We start from the raw sequence: 17,432 nt of genomic DNA, 5'->3' as shown, positions 1-17,432 counted from the left end.
CGACCTCTACGTAACAAACCTGAGTGACCACGTCTCGCAGCCGGTTGTATACCAGGAGCTCAGTTCGGATCACTATCTGGTGGTGGCGGAACTGGGCTCCTCGGTCAATCGGCACCAGCAGTTACGGCGGAACTACCACCGAGTGAACTGGCAGCGTTTCCAGCAGTGCGTCGATAACACCGTCGACTACGAGGTGCGTCCGGAGACGCCGGAAAGTATCGACCGCCAGCTGTGCGCTATCGAGGAGGCGATCACGGCGGCCCGAGAGCAACACGTACCGACGGCTCGGCAGGTAAGCAACTCCTTAAACATCGATACACTCACCAAAGATTTGATTCAATTGCGGAATGTTACTCGCAGGCAGTTCCAGCGTACTGGACTGCCTGAGCTTAAGGCATGCTGCAAAAATCATCAAGGCCAGAATGGTGGACCTCAAAAATAACGACTTCTCGAATAAGATCCGCACTCTCCCAGATTATGCTAAGCCGTTCTGGAAAATGACCAAAATTCTAAAATCCAAGCCTCGGCCCATTCCACCTTTGATCCCACTAGACAATAATGGCTCTAAGGATCGCTTGATAACTCCTGCAGAGAAGGTCGCTGAAATAGGTCGTCACTTCGTCAGCTCACACAATCTTGGGCAGAACATCGTCAGTCCACACGAAGCAGCCGTCAACGAGCATGCTAACAACATCCATTTGATTCCCAACGACTTCTCGGAGGAGTTGGAGATCTCAACTGACGAATTGACGGCCTATATCAAATCGTCGAAGAACATGAAGGCCCCAGGCTTCGACAGCATCCTGAATCTCGAGCTCAAACACATGAGTGCTCCGTTCTTTGAGCACCTCTCGCTGATCTTTAATCAGTGTCTCCGGCTTAGCTACTTCCCATCGTCCTGGAAGTCAGCGAAAGTCATCCCCATCCGGAAGCCTGGGAAGGATCCTTCCTCCCCAAAAGTTATCGACCCATCAGCCTTCTCTCAGGGTTATCCAAGCTATTCGAAAAAGCTATTCATCATCGGTTACTTGAGTCTGCCGAAAATCTCAACATCTTGCTCGAGGAACAGTTTGGTTTCCGACGCGGTCGGTCAACTGTACACCAACTGACCCGAGTTACCAACGTCCTCAGACGGAACAAGTTTGTCTCGAAAACATCCGCCATGGCCTTACTCGATGTCGAGAAGGCATTTGACAATGTATGGCATGATGGCCTGGTGTACAAACTACAACGCTACAATCTTCCCAGCTACCTGGTGAAAATCATCAACAATTACCTGTCGGCAAGGACATTCCGGGTCTCAATCAGCGGAGCGAGTTCCAATGCGCACAACATCGTCGCAGGCGTTCCCCAGGGCAGTATCCTCGGCCCCTGCTTTTCAATCTGTTCACCTCCGACATGCCAGAACCTCCAGAAGGCGGCATTCTGTCTCTGTTCGCAGATGACACATCCATCGTCTACAACGGTAGAGTGATCAGAGCGCTAGTGGCAAAACTCCAACGAGGCCTGGATGCCCTGACAGAGTACCTCACCAGCTGGAAGATCTGTATCAACGCGGCGAAGACCCAGGTCATCATTTTCCCCACTCCAAATCCCTAAACTTGTTCCGCCTGGGGACTGTAAAATCATCCTCAATGGCACGACCGTGGAATGGGCCAACGAGGCCGGCTACCTTGGCTTGACCCTCGACAGCAAGCTTATTTTCAGGCAACAGGTTGACAAAACGGTGACAAAGTGTAACGTCTTGTTGAAACTACTGTACCCTTTGATCAACCGCCGGTCGTCATTGTCCCTGAAAAATAAGCTTGCTGTCTACAAGCAAATCATCCTCCCTGTTATCGAATACGGCATGCCGGTCTGGGAGAGCTGCGCTAAAACCCACCACCTCAAACTTCAATGGGTCCAAAACAAATTCCTGAGGATGATCCTCAACACCCCTCCCAGGGCAAGAACATCCGAGGTCCACCGTCTGGCTGGGATAAAACCTTACATGAACGCTTCGGTGAGTGTAAAGAAAAGTTTAAGGTCCGTTGCTTACAATCGAATCAGGCTCCAATTAGGCCGCTAGTTCCAATCTAGGTTATCAAATTTCTTATTGTAAATATTAGTGTACATAGTAGTTAGGTTATCAAATTTAAAAAAACACCTCAGCGCCTCCTAAAGGCCGTCATGATATATCATATTAACACTTAAATAACAATGTAAACATAAAAATTTAAAATTGAAGTTGGAGGGCCAAGCCGGCCGAGCACTGTACATGTAAAAAATAATTGTAGAACAGAAAATGAAACAATAAAGAAGAATTTTACTACTTTTTACTACTAAAAAATAAAAGAAACTATTGCAAAAACAGGAATCTTCCGAACTTTATTCTAAATTTAAATCTGATTATTTGACAACTCAATTTCACTACCAGCGTTCTTAAACTAAGTACGAAAAAACAATAGAAACATGTTCATATTTTTCATCAACTAGATTTATTCGCTTTCGGATCAGTCATATGTCTTCTTTGCCGGGTGCAGCTTGCGGGAACGGAGCCTTCTTTGGCGGTGCTACCAACCCGCCGCTTTCGATGGGCATCCCACAGCCACTGGAAGGTTCGCCTTTCGCGCAACATATGCTGGGTAGCGCCGTGGCCCAGCGACATGGAGAAACTCGTCGGGACGGGCACCGGCATAGCCGTCAGGTCTATCGTTTGAATCCGGATGTCGCGCCGTTGGTCCTCGGTGAAGCAGTTGAGCGGAATTCTTACCTTGCAGGTGCCGTTTTCTCGGGTGAGTAAGGCTACATCGCGCCTCCGTTCGTCCGAGTGGACACGTACGTCCGCAAAGGTATGCGCCATTCGACTTTTGGACATTTGACGGCTGTGATAGAAAACGAGGAAAGAGACTCAGCCAGCTTATGGTTTCGATTGTATGGTAAGGAAACGTGTTTTATAATTTCTCTCAACTCTTTTATTTTTCATGATGGGTAGAATTCGTACATGATATACCATTAGGTACGATCCACTAGAGAAGAATGGGTAGAATAGTAGTCTGCTTTTCAAGAAGAATAAAGTAAATCTACTCAGTAGAATAAAAAGTTCATAAATTCATGTTTCGTGCATTTTTTCGGAACGTTCAATAAATCACTACACAACATTATTCCAATTACTACTACGAAGTTCTATATTTCTAGTGGCACTCGATCTGAATTTCAACACATTTTCAAACATAATAAATTATGCTGTTGTAAAGACCATTCCGATAATTATAAATACACTAAGAAATAGTCGACACATGGAATGGCGTTTGATATTTCATGGAAATGCCTTAATGAGTGCAAAACCCATATCAAATGGATTAAGCAGAAATATTTATGAAAATTTTTAAGCAATAGCTGAAAAATAGATTGTGCTAAATCCTCAAAACAATAGGAAGTAAAAATTCATTGAACATGACAAATATTCGAAACATTCTCGAATACTCGATGCTATATAAAAGTTAATAAAATTTTGGGCCATATGTAACCATAAAACAGTAGATTACTAGAAACAATTGGAACGCCGTCGGGACAAGTTCTGCGGCATCGCGGAGCTGGCTTCGTACTAAGCGCTCAGGCACACTCTGCGCTTATGAAGTGGGAACCTATGAGTGAGAGGATAATCGTTGCCAGATTTAGAACACGGGTCCGAAACCTTACTATAATCCAATGTTATGCGCCAACCGATGCTGCCGATCTGCAAGACAAAGAAAACTTCTACAGTCAACTCAATGTCGTCGTAGATAGAATTCCGAAGGGTGATATCAAGATCTGTTTGGGCGACTTCAATGCGAAGATCGGATCCGACAACTCGAACCATGAGCGCATTATGGGACGCCATGGTCTCGAAGAAATGAGCGAAAACGGAGAGCTGCTCGCAGAATTTTGTTGTAATAACGACATGGTGATCGGGGGATCGCTCTTCCCTTATCGACCGGTTCACAAGGTCACGTGGGTCTCCCGTGACGGCTTTACAGAAAATCAAATCGACCACATCTGCATCAGCCGAAAATGGAAACGAAGCCTTCTTGATGGACGGAATAAACGTAGTGCCGATATCGCGTCTGATAATCACCTCCTCATCGGCGAAATACGCCTGCGCATTGCGCGGATTCGTCAGCAGGAGGAAAGGGTTGGACGACGATTCAACACGTTGGACGACGAGATGCAACGGTGAAACGGTCCTTCGTTGAAGAACTGGAGACGCGTGCTGCAGATATTCCGGAAGGTGGCAGCGTGGAAGACCAATGGACCGCCATCAAGAATGCCTTCATCGCCACCAGCGAGAACAATCCGGGCGAACAACGCACCCAGAGAAAACAATGGATCACCGATGAGACCTGGAGGAAGATAGAGGAGCGAAGAGAAGCCAAAGCCGCGATAGAGCGATCGAAAACCAGAGGAGCCAAAGTCTTAGCCCGTCAACGATACGCGGCTCTTGAGAAGGAAGTAAAACGCTCATGTCGACGGGACAAGCGAGCGTGGGCAGACTCTCTGGCCGACGAAGGAGAGAGAGCCGCCGCAACCGGGGACATTCGCCTCCTCTACGATATCTCACGACGCTTAAGCGGGGCGAAGATGAATGTAACGATGCCTGTGAAAGACGCGAATGATCAGTTATTGACCGACCCAACTGACCAGCTGAAACGCAGGTTCGAGCACTTCGAACAACTTTTTCAAGTGCCAGCCAGGCCATCACCACCTCGGCATGATCTGCCTAGGATCCGACGTATAACACGCGTCAATACCGAAGCTCCATCACTGCTAGAGATTCAAACAGCCATCCACAGCATGAAATCGAATAAAGCCCCAGGGGTCGATCGCATATCAGCCGAGATGCTCAAAGCTGACCCCATGACATCCGCTCAACTACTGCATCGTTTATTTCGTAATATCTGGGACACCGCAGCTTTCCCGGTCGACTGGATGCAAGGTATCTTAGTAAAGGTTCCCAAAAAGGGTGACCTGACTGTATGCGATAACTGGCGAGGCATTATGTTGCTGTGTACCGTTCTCAAAGTTCTGTGCAAAATTATCCTAGCCCGGATTCAGGAGAAGATCGATGCGACTCTCCGGCGGCAGCAAGCCGGATTCCGTGCCGGAAGATCCTGTGTGGACCATATTGTCACGCTCCGCATCATTCTGGAGCAGGTCAACGAATTCCAAGAGTCCCTCTACTTGGTATTCATTGACTACGAAAAAGCTTTCGACCGTCTCAATCACGAGAATATGTGGGGCGCCCTGAGACGCAAGGGATGTCCTGAGAATTTCATCGGCCTCATCGAAGCACAGTACGAGGCCTTTTCGTGTAGAGTGCTGCACAATGGGGTCCTGACCGACCCTATCCGGGTCGTAGCTGGTGTGAGGCAAGGATGTATCCTATCACCGTTATTGTTCATCATCGTAATCGATGAGATTCTGGTAGGTGCGATTGACCGTGAACCAAACCGCGGGCTATTATGGCAGCCTATAATCATGGAGCACCTAAACGACTTCGAATTGGCTGATGACGTTGCACTCCTCGCGCAACAGCGCTCTGATATGCAGAGTAAGCTCAACGACCTTGCCGAGCGCTCCTCTTCGGTCATCAACGTCAACAAAACATCAACTTAGTCATCAACGTCAACAAAATCAAATCGTTGGATGTAAACACGGTGACTCCTTCCAGTTTCATAGTAGCCGGGCAACCAGTGGAGAATGTTGAAGCTTCCAATATCTTGGAAAGCAAATGGCGTTAGACGGCGGTATCAAGATCGATATACGCGCACGGATCAAGAAAGCAAGGGCTGACTTTGCGAGAGTTTAAGAAATATCTGGAAAAACAGGCAGATAAATGAACGCACCAAAATACGAATTTTCAACTCTAACGTGAAATCTGTGCTGTTATACGCTAGCGAAACATGGTGTGTATCAGTGGAGAACACTATCCGGCTGCAGGTGTTCATTAACAGATGCCTGCGGTATATAATTCGGGCCTGGTGGCCTCACAACTGGATCTCAAACAACGAGCTCCATCGTCTTTGTTACCAGAGGCCGATAGCAACAGAAATTCGGGATCGGAAGTGGGGCTGGGTCGGCCACACTCTACGTAGGGGCGAAAACGAAATCTGTAAACGAGCCTTAGACTGGAACCCAGCGGAACATCGCAGCAGAGGCAGACCCAGAGGCTCATGGCGGCGAAGCCTCAATGAAGAAATAAAAGAAGTCGACCGAAATCTAACATGGCAATAGGTTAAAGCGATAACTGGACTACGCTCTGGGTCGAGATCTTTCAAGTCGGCCCTTTGCATCACCGGATGTGTACAGGGTCCATAAGTAAGTGGAAATTCATTACTATGTGTGAAACTTTTAAATACATTCACTTGCGTCTTACATGAGATATTGTAAGGTCTCTCAAAATCCAGGCATATGAGATGTTATAAGATCTCCAAATTGTCCTGAAGTTTGAAACAAATGGTCTACCGAATCAACTAAGACTTCCACGATTTCCATAGCCGCGGTGTCAACCCAGTTTTGTCTTTCACTTACGTCTCAAATCCAGGCATATGAGATGTTATAAGATCTCCAAATTACCCTGGAGTTTAAATCAAATGGCCTATCGAATCAACCAAAGCCGTGGTATCAACTCAATTATGTCCTCCGAGGATTTGTCTTTTGCTTGCATCTCAAAACAAACAATATGAGGTGTTGTAAGATCTCCAAATTGTCCTGGAGTTTGAATCAAATAATCTACCGAATCAACCAAGGCTTCCATGGTGTCTCCAGCCTCGGTGTCAACCCAGTTTTGTCCTCCGATTATTTGTCTTTCACTTGCGTTTTCAACTCTTGCATGTATGAAGTTGTAAGATCTCCAAATTGTCCTGGAGTTTGAATCAAATGGTCTACCGCATGAACCAAGGCTTCCACGATATCCACAGCCGCGGTGTCAACCCAATTTTGTCTTCTGAGTATTGATCTTTCACTAACGTCTCAAATACAGGGGACATCATGGAAGCCTTGGTTGATTTGGTAGACCATTTGATTCAAATTCCAGGACAATTTGGAGACCTTACAACATTTCAAACGACGATATTTAAGACGCAAGTGAAAGACAGATACTCGGAGAACATAATTGGGTTGATACCGCGGCCGTTGACATCATGGAAGCCTTGATTGGTTCGGCAGAACATTTGATTCGAACTCCAGAACAATTTAGCGATCTTACAACATTTCATATGCCTGGATTTGAGACGCAAGTGAACAACAAATACTCGGAGGACATAATTCGGTTGTTACCGCGGCTGGGGACATCAGGAAAGACTTGGTTGATTCTGTAGCCCATTTGAGTTCAATCAAAGTTAATTGCCTATTTCCGGTGATTAAACCACCCGACTTGGACGTTAATTTACAATGTTATGAAAACTCATATGTGAATATGTACGTTATGTGGAAGATATTTATTTGGAGGTAACCACTTTCCCTTCGATGGGACTTGAACCCATGACCCTACAGTACGCTAGATTGGTGCTTTAACCAACTAGGCTACGAAAGACCTCCGTCGGCCTTCGCAACCTAGCGGCTACTGAACGAGCTCGAGATTCCCATATTGGACGCATAGTCAAATCACTCGCAATCCATTTCTGAAGCCAATACTTCCACATGTGTTTGGTACACGTCCACATTAGAGGAGCGTGAGTATTTAGAATGTCTGGCGGCTATACACATTCTTCATCAGCAACTGTACTGATCAACTTGATTGATAACTTTGATTGAACTGAACCTGAGTTGCGTGCTCTTGCCTACGCAATGCGGTCGGGTCTGAGCTTGACGACCGACTGGCAAATAGCTTACACAACCTCACTTGATCAGTACAGTTGCTGATGAAGAATGTGGTTTAATATATCAAATAGAGCATGCACCATTCTTAAAAAGAGATAATAGCTCGTTCGTTACGCTTGTAGACCTTAGGTCTTTGGCTACGCGTGTAGACTCCAGGAAATTCTTTGATTACCTGGAATGGAACAATAGTAGAAGGCAAATGATGAATTTACAAAGCATCTACTTTGTTCTTTGAGTTTCTAAAAGTGCCTTCTTATAGATTTACTTTTGGATGTCAATAATGTTTTAAATTTTTTTTACGTCACGTCCGTAAAAAGGAGGCCGTATAACGAAGTGACGTATAAAAAACTGCCGTAAAAACAGGGTTGAGCATAAATAAAAAAAAACCCTACTTAATTCACCAAGTAGTGATACTGCCTTTCTCGCATTTAGCAAAGACACCAACCTTATATGGTGCTAATATGGTTCGATGTACCATTTTATTTATAACTTTTAAACGCAACAGTCAATCGTTATCAAATTCAATAGTGATCAAGTAGGCTTTGCCCCCTGTCGAATGAAACTTGTTGCAAGGAAATCGGTTGATGATTACTATAAGAAAAGTTGTCTAATGTTTTTCTTAGCTTTTGTGCACACACATACACACATACATACGCACGGACAGACAGACATTTGCTAGTCGATTGATATATAACACTATGGGTCTCCGAGGCTTCTATAAAAAGTTTATTTTCGTAGTGAAAGGATAGCCTTTCGGTACAACTTTATTGTACGAGAAAGGCAAAAACGATTTGCAGAACAATTTTCATTCAAATTTCCCAAAAAGTGAAAAGAATCTTGTCTTGTGAATCTTGTCAAATGCGAATAAACAGGGAAAATCCGGGTGAGATGCCACGTTGGTATAAATGCCGCATTTTAGATATTTGGTAGAATAAACTTGACAAATTGCCAAAAATAGTACAAATGTAAATAGTACAATCCTATTTTGTTTGCTTATGCAAATGATTTACACTATGTAGAAACTATGAAAACTATTGAAAACTATTGAAAACAGTAAGCAGATTTTCTTTTAAACGGATTGATTCCAAGAAATATAGATTTTTAAAAATATGTTGCTTCTCACCTGGATGTTGAAAAATTCCCAGGAAAGAAATTATCTAAAAGTCGGTAAAAAAATACCGATAATCGAACTAAAGTGCACATACCTAAAATGTAGGTAATCATCGATTACCTAAAGTTAGGTAATGGTGGTGAACAAGGATGATCGTTAAAAATCACCGATTTCTGGACGTTACTTTTTACCGAAAAATAGGTTAATGTTGTTTGTTTTGGTTTCGTGGAAACGTTAAAAATTACCTATTATTAGGTTTTTATTCGGTGTTTTGTTTAAAGAAAAACAAATTTCATTCAATTATTCATGTTTTTATTTTCTTATCGATCGAATATTTGCAGCACAACACAAGAATTTCTCCTTACGGTAGCCTCATACCTTGACAAACTTTTCCGCTGGAATCCGGTTACATAGGATTTAAAATGGGTCGTATTTTCGGGTTTACGTTCGAAACACCCCCTATAAAATAAATGGGAATAAAATCCGTGAGAAACATTCCAGAGAAGTGAGGCTTTCCGGAATTTTAGGATAATACATGTTCTACAACTATGGTCAAACAAGATTCATGCCCGCATCAAATGTATCATTTACAAAGGGCTCTTAAGTGGTCCTCCACGAACATGAATCTCAGCCGCCCCAAAGTTTCAGGCGGAATATTATACATGGAAACCATTTTCAGGAATTCTGTAAATAAAAATAAGTTCCTGTTTTATCCTCAAAAATTTGTCCCTAAACAATCAACCACTTACCATCAGCTTTGAATCGCAAAATATTGTCTAAATAATGCAAATAATACAACAGCAGGAAAAATGCAATGGCGATAGCCGGAGATTTTTGAGCAATCAGCAGCAGCAAACATATTTTTTTACAAACGCAAGAAAAATCTAATTTTAGGTAAAAAATAACGTCCTTGCCTGAAAACGTCAAATACCTAGAAGTCGGTTAAAACTAACGTTAATTATCGTTAATTTTTACCAATATTTCAAGTAAACATCCAATACCTAATTTAAGGTAAAATAAAAACGTAATTTTAGTAATCTAATGTAAGCGTGTACAGTAACAAAATAATAGGGAAATGTACTTAACAGACTTAATAGGACATCATCAATCGCGTCTTCGGTAACAACAGTCATCCAAACTGGTAGCTCTTCGCCAGCTCCACAATATTTTTTTTAGCGACACTCCAGCCACTTATGGACTAGCGGGTGAGGAAAATAAAAAAAATTTTTTGGGAGAAGCGGAGAAAAACAATTTTTGTTTAATAACTCCAGAACGCAATGGACGATTGAGCCAATTTTTAATAGCAAAAAATTAAGAAGGATTGCGCGTCGATTGCAACCTGTTGCATAAGGATAAGGATAAGTACAGAAAAGTGTTTCTCACATTTTTTTGTACACACACATACAGACATCACCTCAATTCGTCGAGCTGAGTCGATTGGTATATAACACTATAGGTCTCTGAGCCTTCTATCAAAAGTTCGGTTTTGGAGTGATCATATAGCCTTTACGTATACTTGGTAATATACAGTAATATACATTAATAAATAGAGAAGAGCGTATTATAGAACCTAGAATATTCCACCTGAACTGTTGTGCCTTTATTATTGAAAAACGTAATAAAAATACATGAGAGAATAAATAACACAGATATGTGTTTGCTTCACACAAAACGGACCTAATGCAGAACAACACCAAGATGAGCGACAGTTACACAGCCACAAAAATAGCTCGTATGGTTTTACTGAAGCTTGGATTTCAATATTTTCAACAGTATTTGGTTCCTCATGAAACAAGGAATCTGTACAAATGTTTACATGTTAAAAAGGACCGTTATCACGATCGTACGAGGCATTTTTGTGCCTGTGTAACTGTCGCTCATCTAGGTGTTGTTCTGCATTAGGTCCGTTTTGTGTGAAGCAAACACATCTCTGTGTTATTGATTTTAAGCGTGTATGTGGAAACAACGTTGCTTCCGTCTTCTATGCTCGCATCAATATCCGATAATTCTCCACTAAGCCTTCACACGATGAGTAAATTTCAACTGGGCCAGGAGCACGTATATCTCCATCCAATATTAGTTCCTCATCGGCGGAACTTTCGTCGCTGGATCGTTCTGGTACTGGTTGCAAAACAACTATCTCCCGTTAAACCTTTTCAATGGTGATATGATCGATGGCAACTTCAAATGTTTTGAATTTCATCTCAAGCTATCAGAACCATCATCATTTTAGTAATAAATATATACTGTCGATAATTATTATTATATAAAACCTATCAGTATACCGGTCGGATGAAGAAAAATAATCATATTATACTCCACTGCACAGTTCAAAAGATCCTTCCACAAACAATCTCGTTGTGAAACACCGAAAGTGGCGAAAGACACATCCCAACTTAATTCACCGAGTGGTGATACTGCCTTTCTCGCATTTAGCCAAGTCACCAACCTAATATGGCGCTTATATAGTTGGATTCCATTTTCTTAATAACTTTTAAACGCAATGGTCGATTGTTATCAAATTCAATAGTGATCAACAAGGCGTCCTCTGTCGAATGCAACTTGTTGCGAGAAAATCGGTTAAGAATTACTATATGAAACAGTGGCTAATGTTTTTCGATTTTCGTGTGCACACACACACACACATACACACGGACAGACAGACATTTGTTCAGTTCGACGAGCCGAGTTGATTGGTATATAACACCATGGGTCTCCGAGACTTCTATAAAAAGTTCGATTTTGGAGTGAAATGATAGCCTTTCGGAACAACTTTGTTGTACGAGAAAGGCAAAACCATTTCGCTAATACGCCTACCAATTCTTATTGACCGATTTCGTAAACATGCTCAAGGAGGGATACACGAAATCGTTTTGTTAACGCTATGGAGGTACCGATTGAATGTGATATGATGTTCCTAGTTTGCAGTCATATGTCATATTGGTTTCAAAGCAGCCATATTGAGTCATGAACGCCAAAGCGTCATGAGTTTATTTCGTTTATTTCCGTGAGTGTGCGTGTGTTTAGCTGTTAGAACCTTTTTCAACAATGTGCGTCGCACAAAAAAAAAAGAATGTGACGATGAATTAATTTGCTCCTTTATGCAATGTGCAACCAAATGTTGTAGGGAAAAGTGTGGGGGAGGACGAGAGATAGAGTGAGTATGAGAGAGATAGAGTGAGAGAGTGAGAGAGAAAGAGTAAGAGAGTGAAAGAGAAAGAGTGAGAGAGAAAGAGTGATAGAGTGAGAAAGAAAGAGTGAGAGAGTGAGAGAGTGAGAGAGAAATAGTGAGAGAAGAGCGAGAGAGAGTGAGAGAGAAAGAGTGAGAGTGAAGAGCGAGAGAGAGTAAGAGAGGAAGAGTGAGAGATAGATAGAGAAAGAGAGCGAGAGAGAGAGAGTGAGAGGGAGAGAGAGAAAGAGTGAGAAGGAGAGAGAGAAAGAGTGAGAGGGAGAGAGAAAGAGTAAGAGGGAGAGAGAAAGAGTGAGTGAGAGAGAGAAAGAGTGAGAGGCAGAGAGAGAAAGAGTGAGAGCGAGAGAGAGAAAGAGTGAGAGGGAGGCAGAGAGGGAAAGAGTGAGAGGGAGAGAAAGAGTGAGAGGCAGAGAGAGAAAGAGTGAGAGGAAGAGAAACAGCGAGAGAGAGAGAGAGTAAATTTTCCAATTACTTGATTCGTTCTCGAGTCAGGCACAAAAATGTGGTTCATTTGCGTGGGAGCATTTGACCCTCCCCCCTCCACCCTAAATATAGAAGGGATAAGGAAGGATAAGAACTTTCCCCGGTATCCCTGTATCTCTCAAAAACTATATGATGCTTGTGCCGATTATAATTGCTATCGATTATACTGCTCAATTGGTTCAATCATTTTTAAATCATTTTTAGCACAAATGGCCCACCGTGCTAAAAAAAATTGTTTATTATTTTAATATGTTGAGTTCTTCCTGAAAAAATCAAGTGATTATCATGAAAGTGAGTTAATTCGGGCGTTAATGGGTTTAAATAATATACCGACATTGGTTAACTATTCAGTTGAAAATTCGATAATCTTGATTTTCGCAGAACGAAACATCGCTGCGCAGTCTTTTTTGCACTCAATCCTAATCGTCCGGTTCAGGCCCCACTTGCCATGCTCGTCATACGCCATATAGGGTAACTGTACCAGTTTTGGCCATATTCTTCATTTGGCCAGTTTCTTGCATAACTCCGAAAATAAAGCAATTTCCGTGGGATTTATTAGCTGTAACAAGAGATACATATATCCCTTATGCTTCTTCACTGAGGAAACTGATCGATAGTTTTTGGAAAATATGCATTTTTCAGGGTTGGCCAAAACCGGTACACTTGCCCTACTGCAGTAACAAGTATTGACAAAAAACGAGGGGATCATAAAAATAATCTCCAAATATTTCTCGCGAGAGGTTCAATTGATTGAGGGGGTCAACCTGGTTCTTTCATATATTCAATAAAAGCTGCATCTAGGTAACCTACCCTAACATTCGTAATCTTATCAATTCTAAGAATTATTGATATCTTTCAAAAGCCGGTCCGTCATACCCGGATTCAGTTGTGCCATTCAACCGAATCACATTCGATAGCAGCCTTTTGGCAAGAACATATTGACTGTTCAACAAATATCGTGTTACGTAAGTCTCGGGCGCTTATGGCACCTCCGAAGAAGACATAGAAGGACTAATACAGAGGCACCAATAGACGGTAAGCATCAATCGGCAGGCACGTAGGTGGTGCGATTAATTAGTTATATTATGTTGTTCATGAATCTATGGATTAGTGCATTTTTTTTTCAATCAGTTGTGTAATCGATCTATGGAGGCAGATAAGTCAGTTTTGTTTAAATTGAGTTTTTGCCTATTTCGAGCACGAGAATGAATTCAGTCTCATTGTTTGCTATTGTAAAACGAATGGTCTTTAAGTTCGGAAGTTATAGATGAGATTAATAAATAGGGCAAACTCGTCGAATAAATTGAAAAAATTCCACTGAACAAGCTTCTAACTAATTTTCAAAAACTTGAATGATTCTACATTTCATATTTTTGTTACACAGTGATGAGCTGGCAGGAAGACCCGGATGGAGCTGCAGGGTTCGGAGTGTTCGACAACGGGATTGATTTAATTGCAGAACCATTCAAATGTAGCACTTGCTTCGATTCAACAGACGCAATTGGAGTACTCTTGTTTGATTGTGCACACTGCGTTTGTATCACTTGTGTTACTGATTTATATTTCAATACCGATGATGAGATCATTTACTGCCCCAGTCTGGTAGATGATACGACATGCAATACAATAATATTACGTGAAAATGTTGAAAACCTTCTTGGCGAAAAGCTTTACAATCAGTTTGGAGCGACACCAGAGGACCATATGCAGACATTGGCCGACACTTTGAAGTTGATGGAATTGAGTGACGCCAATATAGTGCCAAATAACGAACCGTTCGAGTGTCCCATTTGCTTCACCGACATTGCGAAGGATCAAGGTGTGCTTCTACGTGACTGTTTCCATTCTTTCTGCCGCGAATGCCTCAGCCGAACTGTTATACATGCCGAAGATGTGATCGTGCGCTGTCCTGCCATGGTGAACAATGAAAGCTGTGAAACCTCAATCCGGGATTCTGAAATAAAACACCTACTCGGTGAGGTGCAATACAACGCCTATCTTAGTCGATCGCTTAGGACAGCAGAAGCTACTAATGACAAATCTATCCATTGTAAGACGCCGGATTGCATATTCTGGTGCGAAACTATGGACGGCGTCACGTCATTTGACTGCCCTGTATGTAGAAAGCACAATTGTCTAAAATGCAAAGTAAGTAATTAGATACATATGTGAAGCAACAGGCCATTCAAAACCCTTATTTGCAGGTGATACACGACGGAATAAGTTGTAAAGACTACCGGAACAGACTGGTCCAGGACAAAGCAAACAATCTCTCGGAAAAGGAGTTAGAAAATCAGTTGGCCGCCGGTACTGTTATGCGTTGCCCAAAGTGCAGCGTTTGGTTGACAAAAACAGCAGGATGTGACTTCATGCGGTGCACCATATGCAAAACCGGCATATGCTGGGCTACGCGGGGTCCTCGATGGGGACCAGCCGGAGAGGGTGATAATAGTGGAGGCTGTGGCTGCAAAATTACTAGAAGGTGCCATCCCAAATGCGGTGGATGTCATTTTTGACTGATTGACTGACCCCTAGCTATATTTCAACACTCGATTTGCATATGTATAATAGGTGTAAGATTCAATACGAGAAATGTATTGCACTTAACCATTTTCCTTTGTTAGGAGTCGATTCCACGACCATTACGATTTTTCTGTGATAAAAAATATGCATTCGCCAAAGGATGACTAAATGATTTACTTGATTAATTTATATAACTATTCTTACGTTGTAAGCTACCTGTGTTGATATTTTCGATGAATTTCAAATACACTTACTCACACTCATTCTCAGTCAGATGAGACTTTTATGGACAGATATGGACTATTTACCTCGATTGTAAGGATTTTTTGATCAATTTTTTTCTTTGTATTTTAGGTTTTGAAAGGCTGCTGTATGTGAAGCCATATTATAAATTGATATTTTAAATAAATTAAAGTACATTGGGGCAAATACAGGCCAGTAAGATATGTTTTAGAAGTTACTTAAGATACCGCACACTAAATCACATGATCAGCTAACTGGATTGATTGACACGGCCACGTCTTAACAAACAGGAAGGGAGAAATAATGAGCATTAGTAGGTGATCTCTGCTGTGTATTGGGGGGATACGTGAAGTGCGAATGGTCGATCTTTCACTATGAGAAGCAAGTGGTAAAATGAGGTTGCTGCATCTAGTTGTTAGATCATTGCTTCCAAACTATTTTTAGTGTGAACTCAAGTGTAGGAGAGTGTATTATTCATGAACATCCCGCAAATCAATTTGTACTGCACGTATTGGATTATAATTTAAACTCTGTCGGTATTACCGGTTCCGGCAATCCCGGTAAACAAACCCTATTCCAGACTCATCGTTTGGTCGAATTCATACAACCTAACGCGCAACGGAGACAGCGGTACAGAATCCGTTGAAGCTTCAGAATATGTGTTTTATCTGCTGACTTGAAGCATAAACTGCCGTATTCGAGAACCGAATGGTTGGTCGGAACAATGTGATAAGATCTTTGGGGTGCACTCCTCCCCAAGTTCCGGTTATGAAGTTTATCCGTTTCAGGCATTTCTATGTCAAACACACAATGTGCTTCTCGAAAGTGAATTATTTAGAAGTGAAGTATTAGGATTCTCTAAATTAGAAGACAGCGAGAGAGCGATTGTCTTACCCATTAGTTGGAGCGGAAATTTAACTGGCTTAAGTTATTTTGAAAAGACAACCATTTCAGTTTTCTCCGGAAAGAATTCGATACCGTGCTTCAAAGCCCACGTAGACAAATTGTCCAGGGTTTCTTCCAACGGTTCTTGCAGATCAACTGCGTTTGGCCCCGAGATGGATACAACGCAATCATCTGCAAGTTTCATCAATCTCTCTGACGTACAAATTGTAAAGAAGGTGGCTTTAACATGACCCCTGAAGAAGACCCATGTAGCTAATTTTTGTGAAGTTGCCATGTCACCATGAGAAAAACTCATACGCTTCTATGACAACAGATTGTATAAATAATTGGTCAAAATGTGTGAGAGTCCACACGAGTGAAGTTTGTCGGATAAGACATCGACGCAAACTAAAATAAAAGCTCTCTTAATGCCCAAAAACACTGAGCCCATTTGCTTTTCTTTCAGCAAAAGAAAGCTGAATTTCTGAAGGAAGCAACGCAAGACAGCCGTGCGTTCCTTTGCCCCTACGGAAACCAAATTGTGTATCTGACAACAATCCATTCGATTCAACCCATTTGTCTATCCGGAAGAGAATCATTTTAGAGAAGGAAGGACGATGGGGCGATATGAATTAAAATCACCCGACTATCGGATGGTAGATTTCAATACAGATTTGCATAAGAACCTTACAGAAACTGTATACAATTTTGGCATATAGGAAGATTTTAATACAATCGTTGTACTGAAATCTCACAATTTTGAATTATTTTTATCTGTATAAAAAGCTTACATTTGTTGTATTAAAACCTTGCAGAATTGTATATGCAACGATCTTATACAATAATTGTAAGATTTTTTTTTTGGGTGATTAAACGCAGGTTTCACGGGCTTCTGGAGTGCCTCACTCCAATCATACGACGCGACGTCTGGGAAGTTTTTAAGCGAATTGTACTTGATTCTAACCATCCCCTGAGTAAAATTGTTACATAAACGAAGGGGGCAAGCTAGAATTATTTATCCCTGTCACATTCGTTATTATGGCGCATAGAATGACGAATTAACCTATGACTATTTTGATTTTTTGCTTTCGATTTTTTAAATATTTAGAGGCATTCAAAAATATGAGTTCTTTAGGAAAGTTGATCTTAATTAAGTCG

The 17,432-nt window shown here is 41.9% G+C and overlaps 2 protein-coding genes across 13 annotated transcripts in view; one reads left to right on the top strand and one right to left on the bottom strand.

Moving 5' to 3' along the window:
- The window catches only part of LOC134209544 (calcium uniporter protein, mitochondrial), a 567,109-nt gene that overhangs the window by 456,324 nt on the left and 93,353 nt on the right, over nt 1-17,432 (bottom strand). The window lies entirely within an intron of this gene.
- On the top strand, nt 13,529-15,510 carry LOC134214624 (ranBP-type and C3HC4-type zinc finger-containing protein 1-like). The gene is made up of 3 exons (XM_062693947.1): nt 13,529-13,658; nt 14,008-14,771; nt 14,828-15,510. Exons 2-3 carry the CDS (start codon nt 14,010-14,012, stop codon nt 15,137-15,139), a joined length of 1,074 nt encoding a protein of 357 aa, XP_062549931.1. The 5' UTR covers nt 13,529-13,658; nt 14,008-14,009; the 3' UTR covers nt 15,140-15,510.

This window comes from Armigeres subalbatus, chromosome 2 (genome assembly GCF_024139115.2).
Source record: "Armigeres subalbatus isolate Guangzhou_Male chromosome 2, GZ_Asu_2, whole genome shotgun sequence".
Lineage (NCBI taxonomy): Eukaryota > Metazoa > Arthropoda > Insecta > Diptera > Culicidae > Armigeres > Armigeres subalbatus.
Note: the sequence above shows the minus strand (reverse complement) of the source record. Positions and strands in the feature narration are given on the sequence as shown.

Bases quoted from the DNA above. Each gene is read 5' to 3' on its own strand.
- LOC134214624 (XM_062693947.1), top strand. From the start codon at position 14,010: ATGAGCTGGCAGGAAGACCCGGATGGAGCTGCAGGGTTCGGAGTGTTC. The intron at 14,772-14,827 runs GTAAGTAATTAG...CCTTATTTGCAG, and splicing joins ACAATTGTCTAAAATGCAAA to GTGATACACGACGGAATAAG.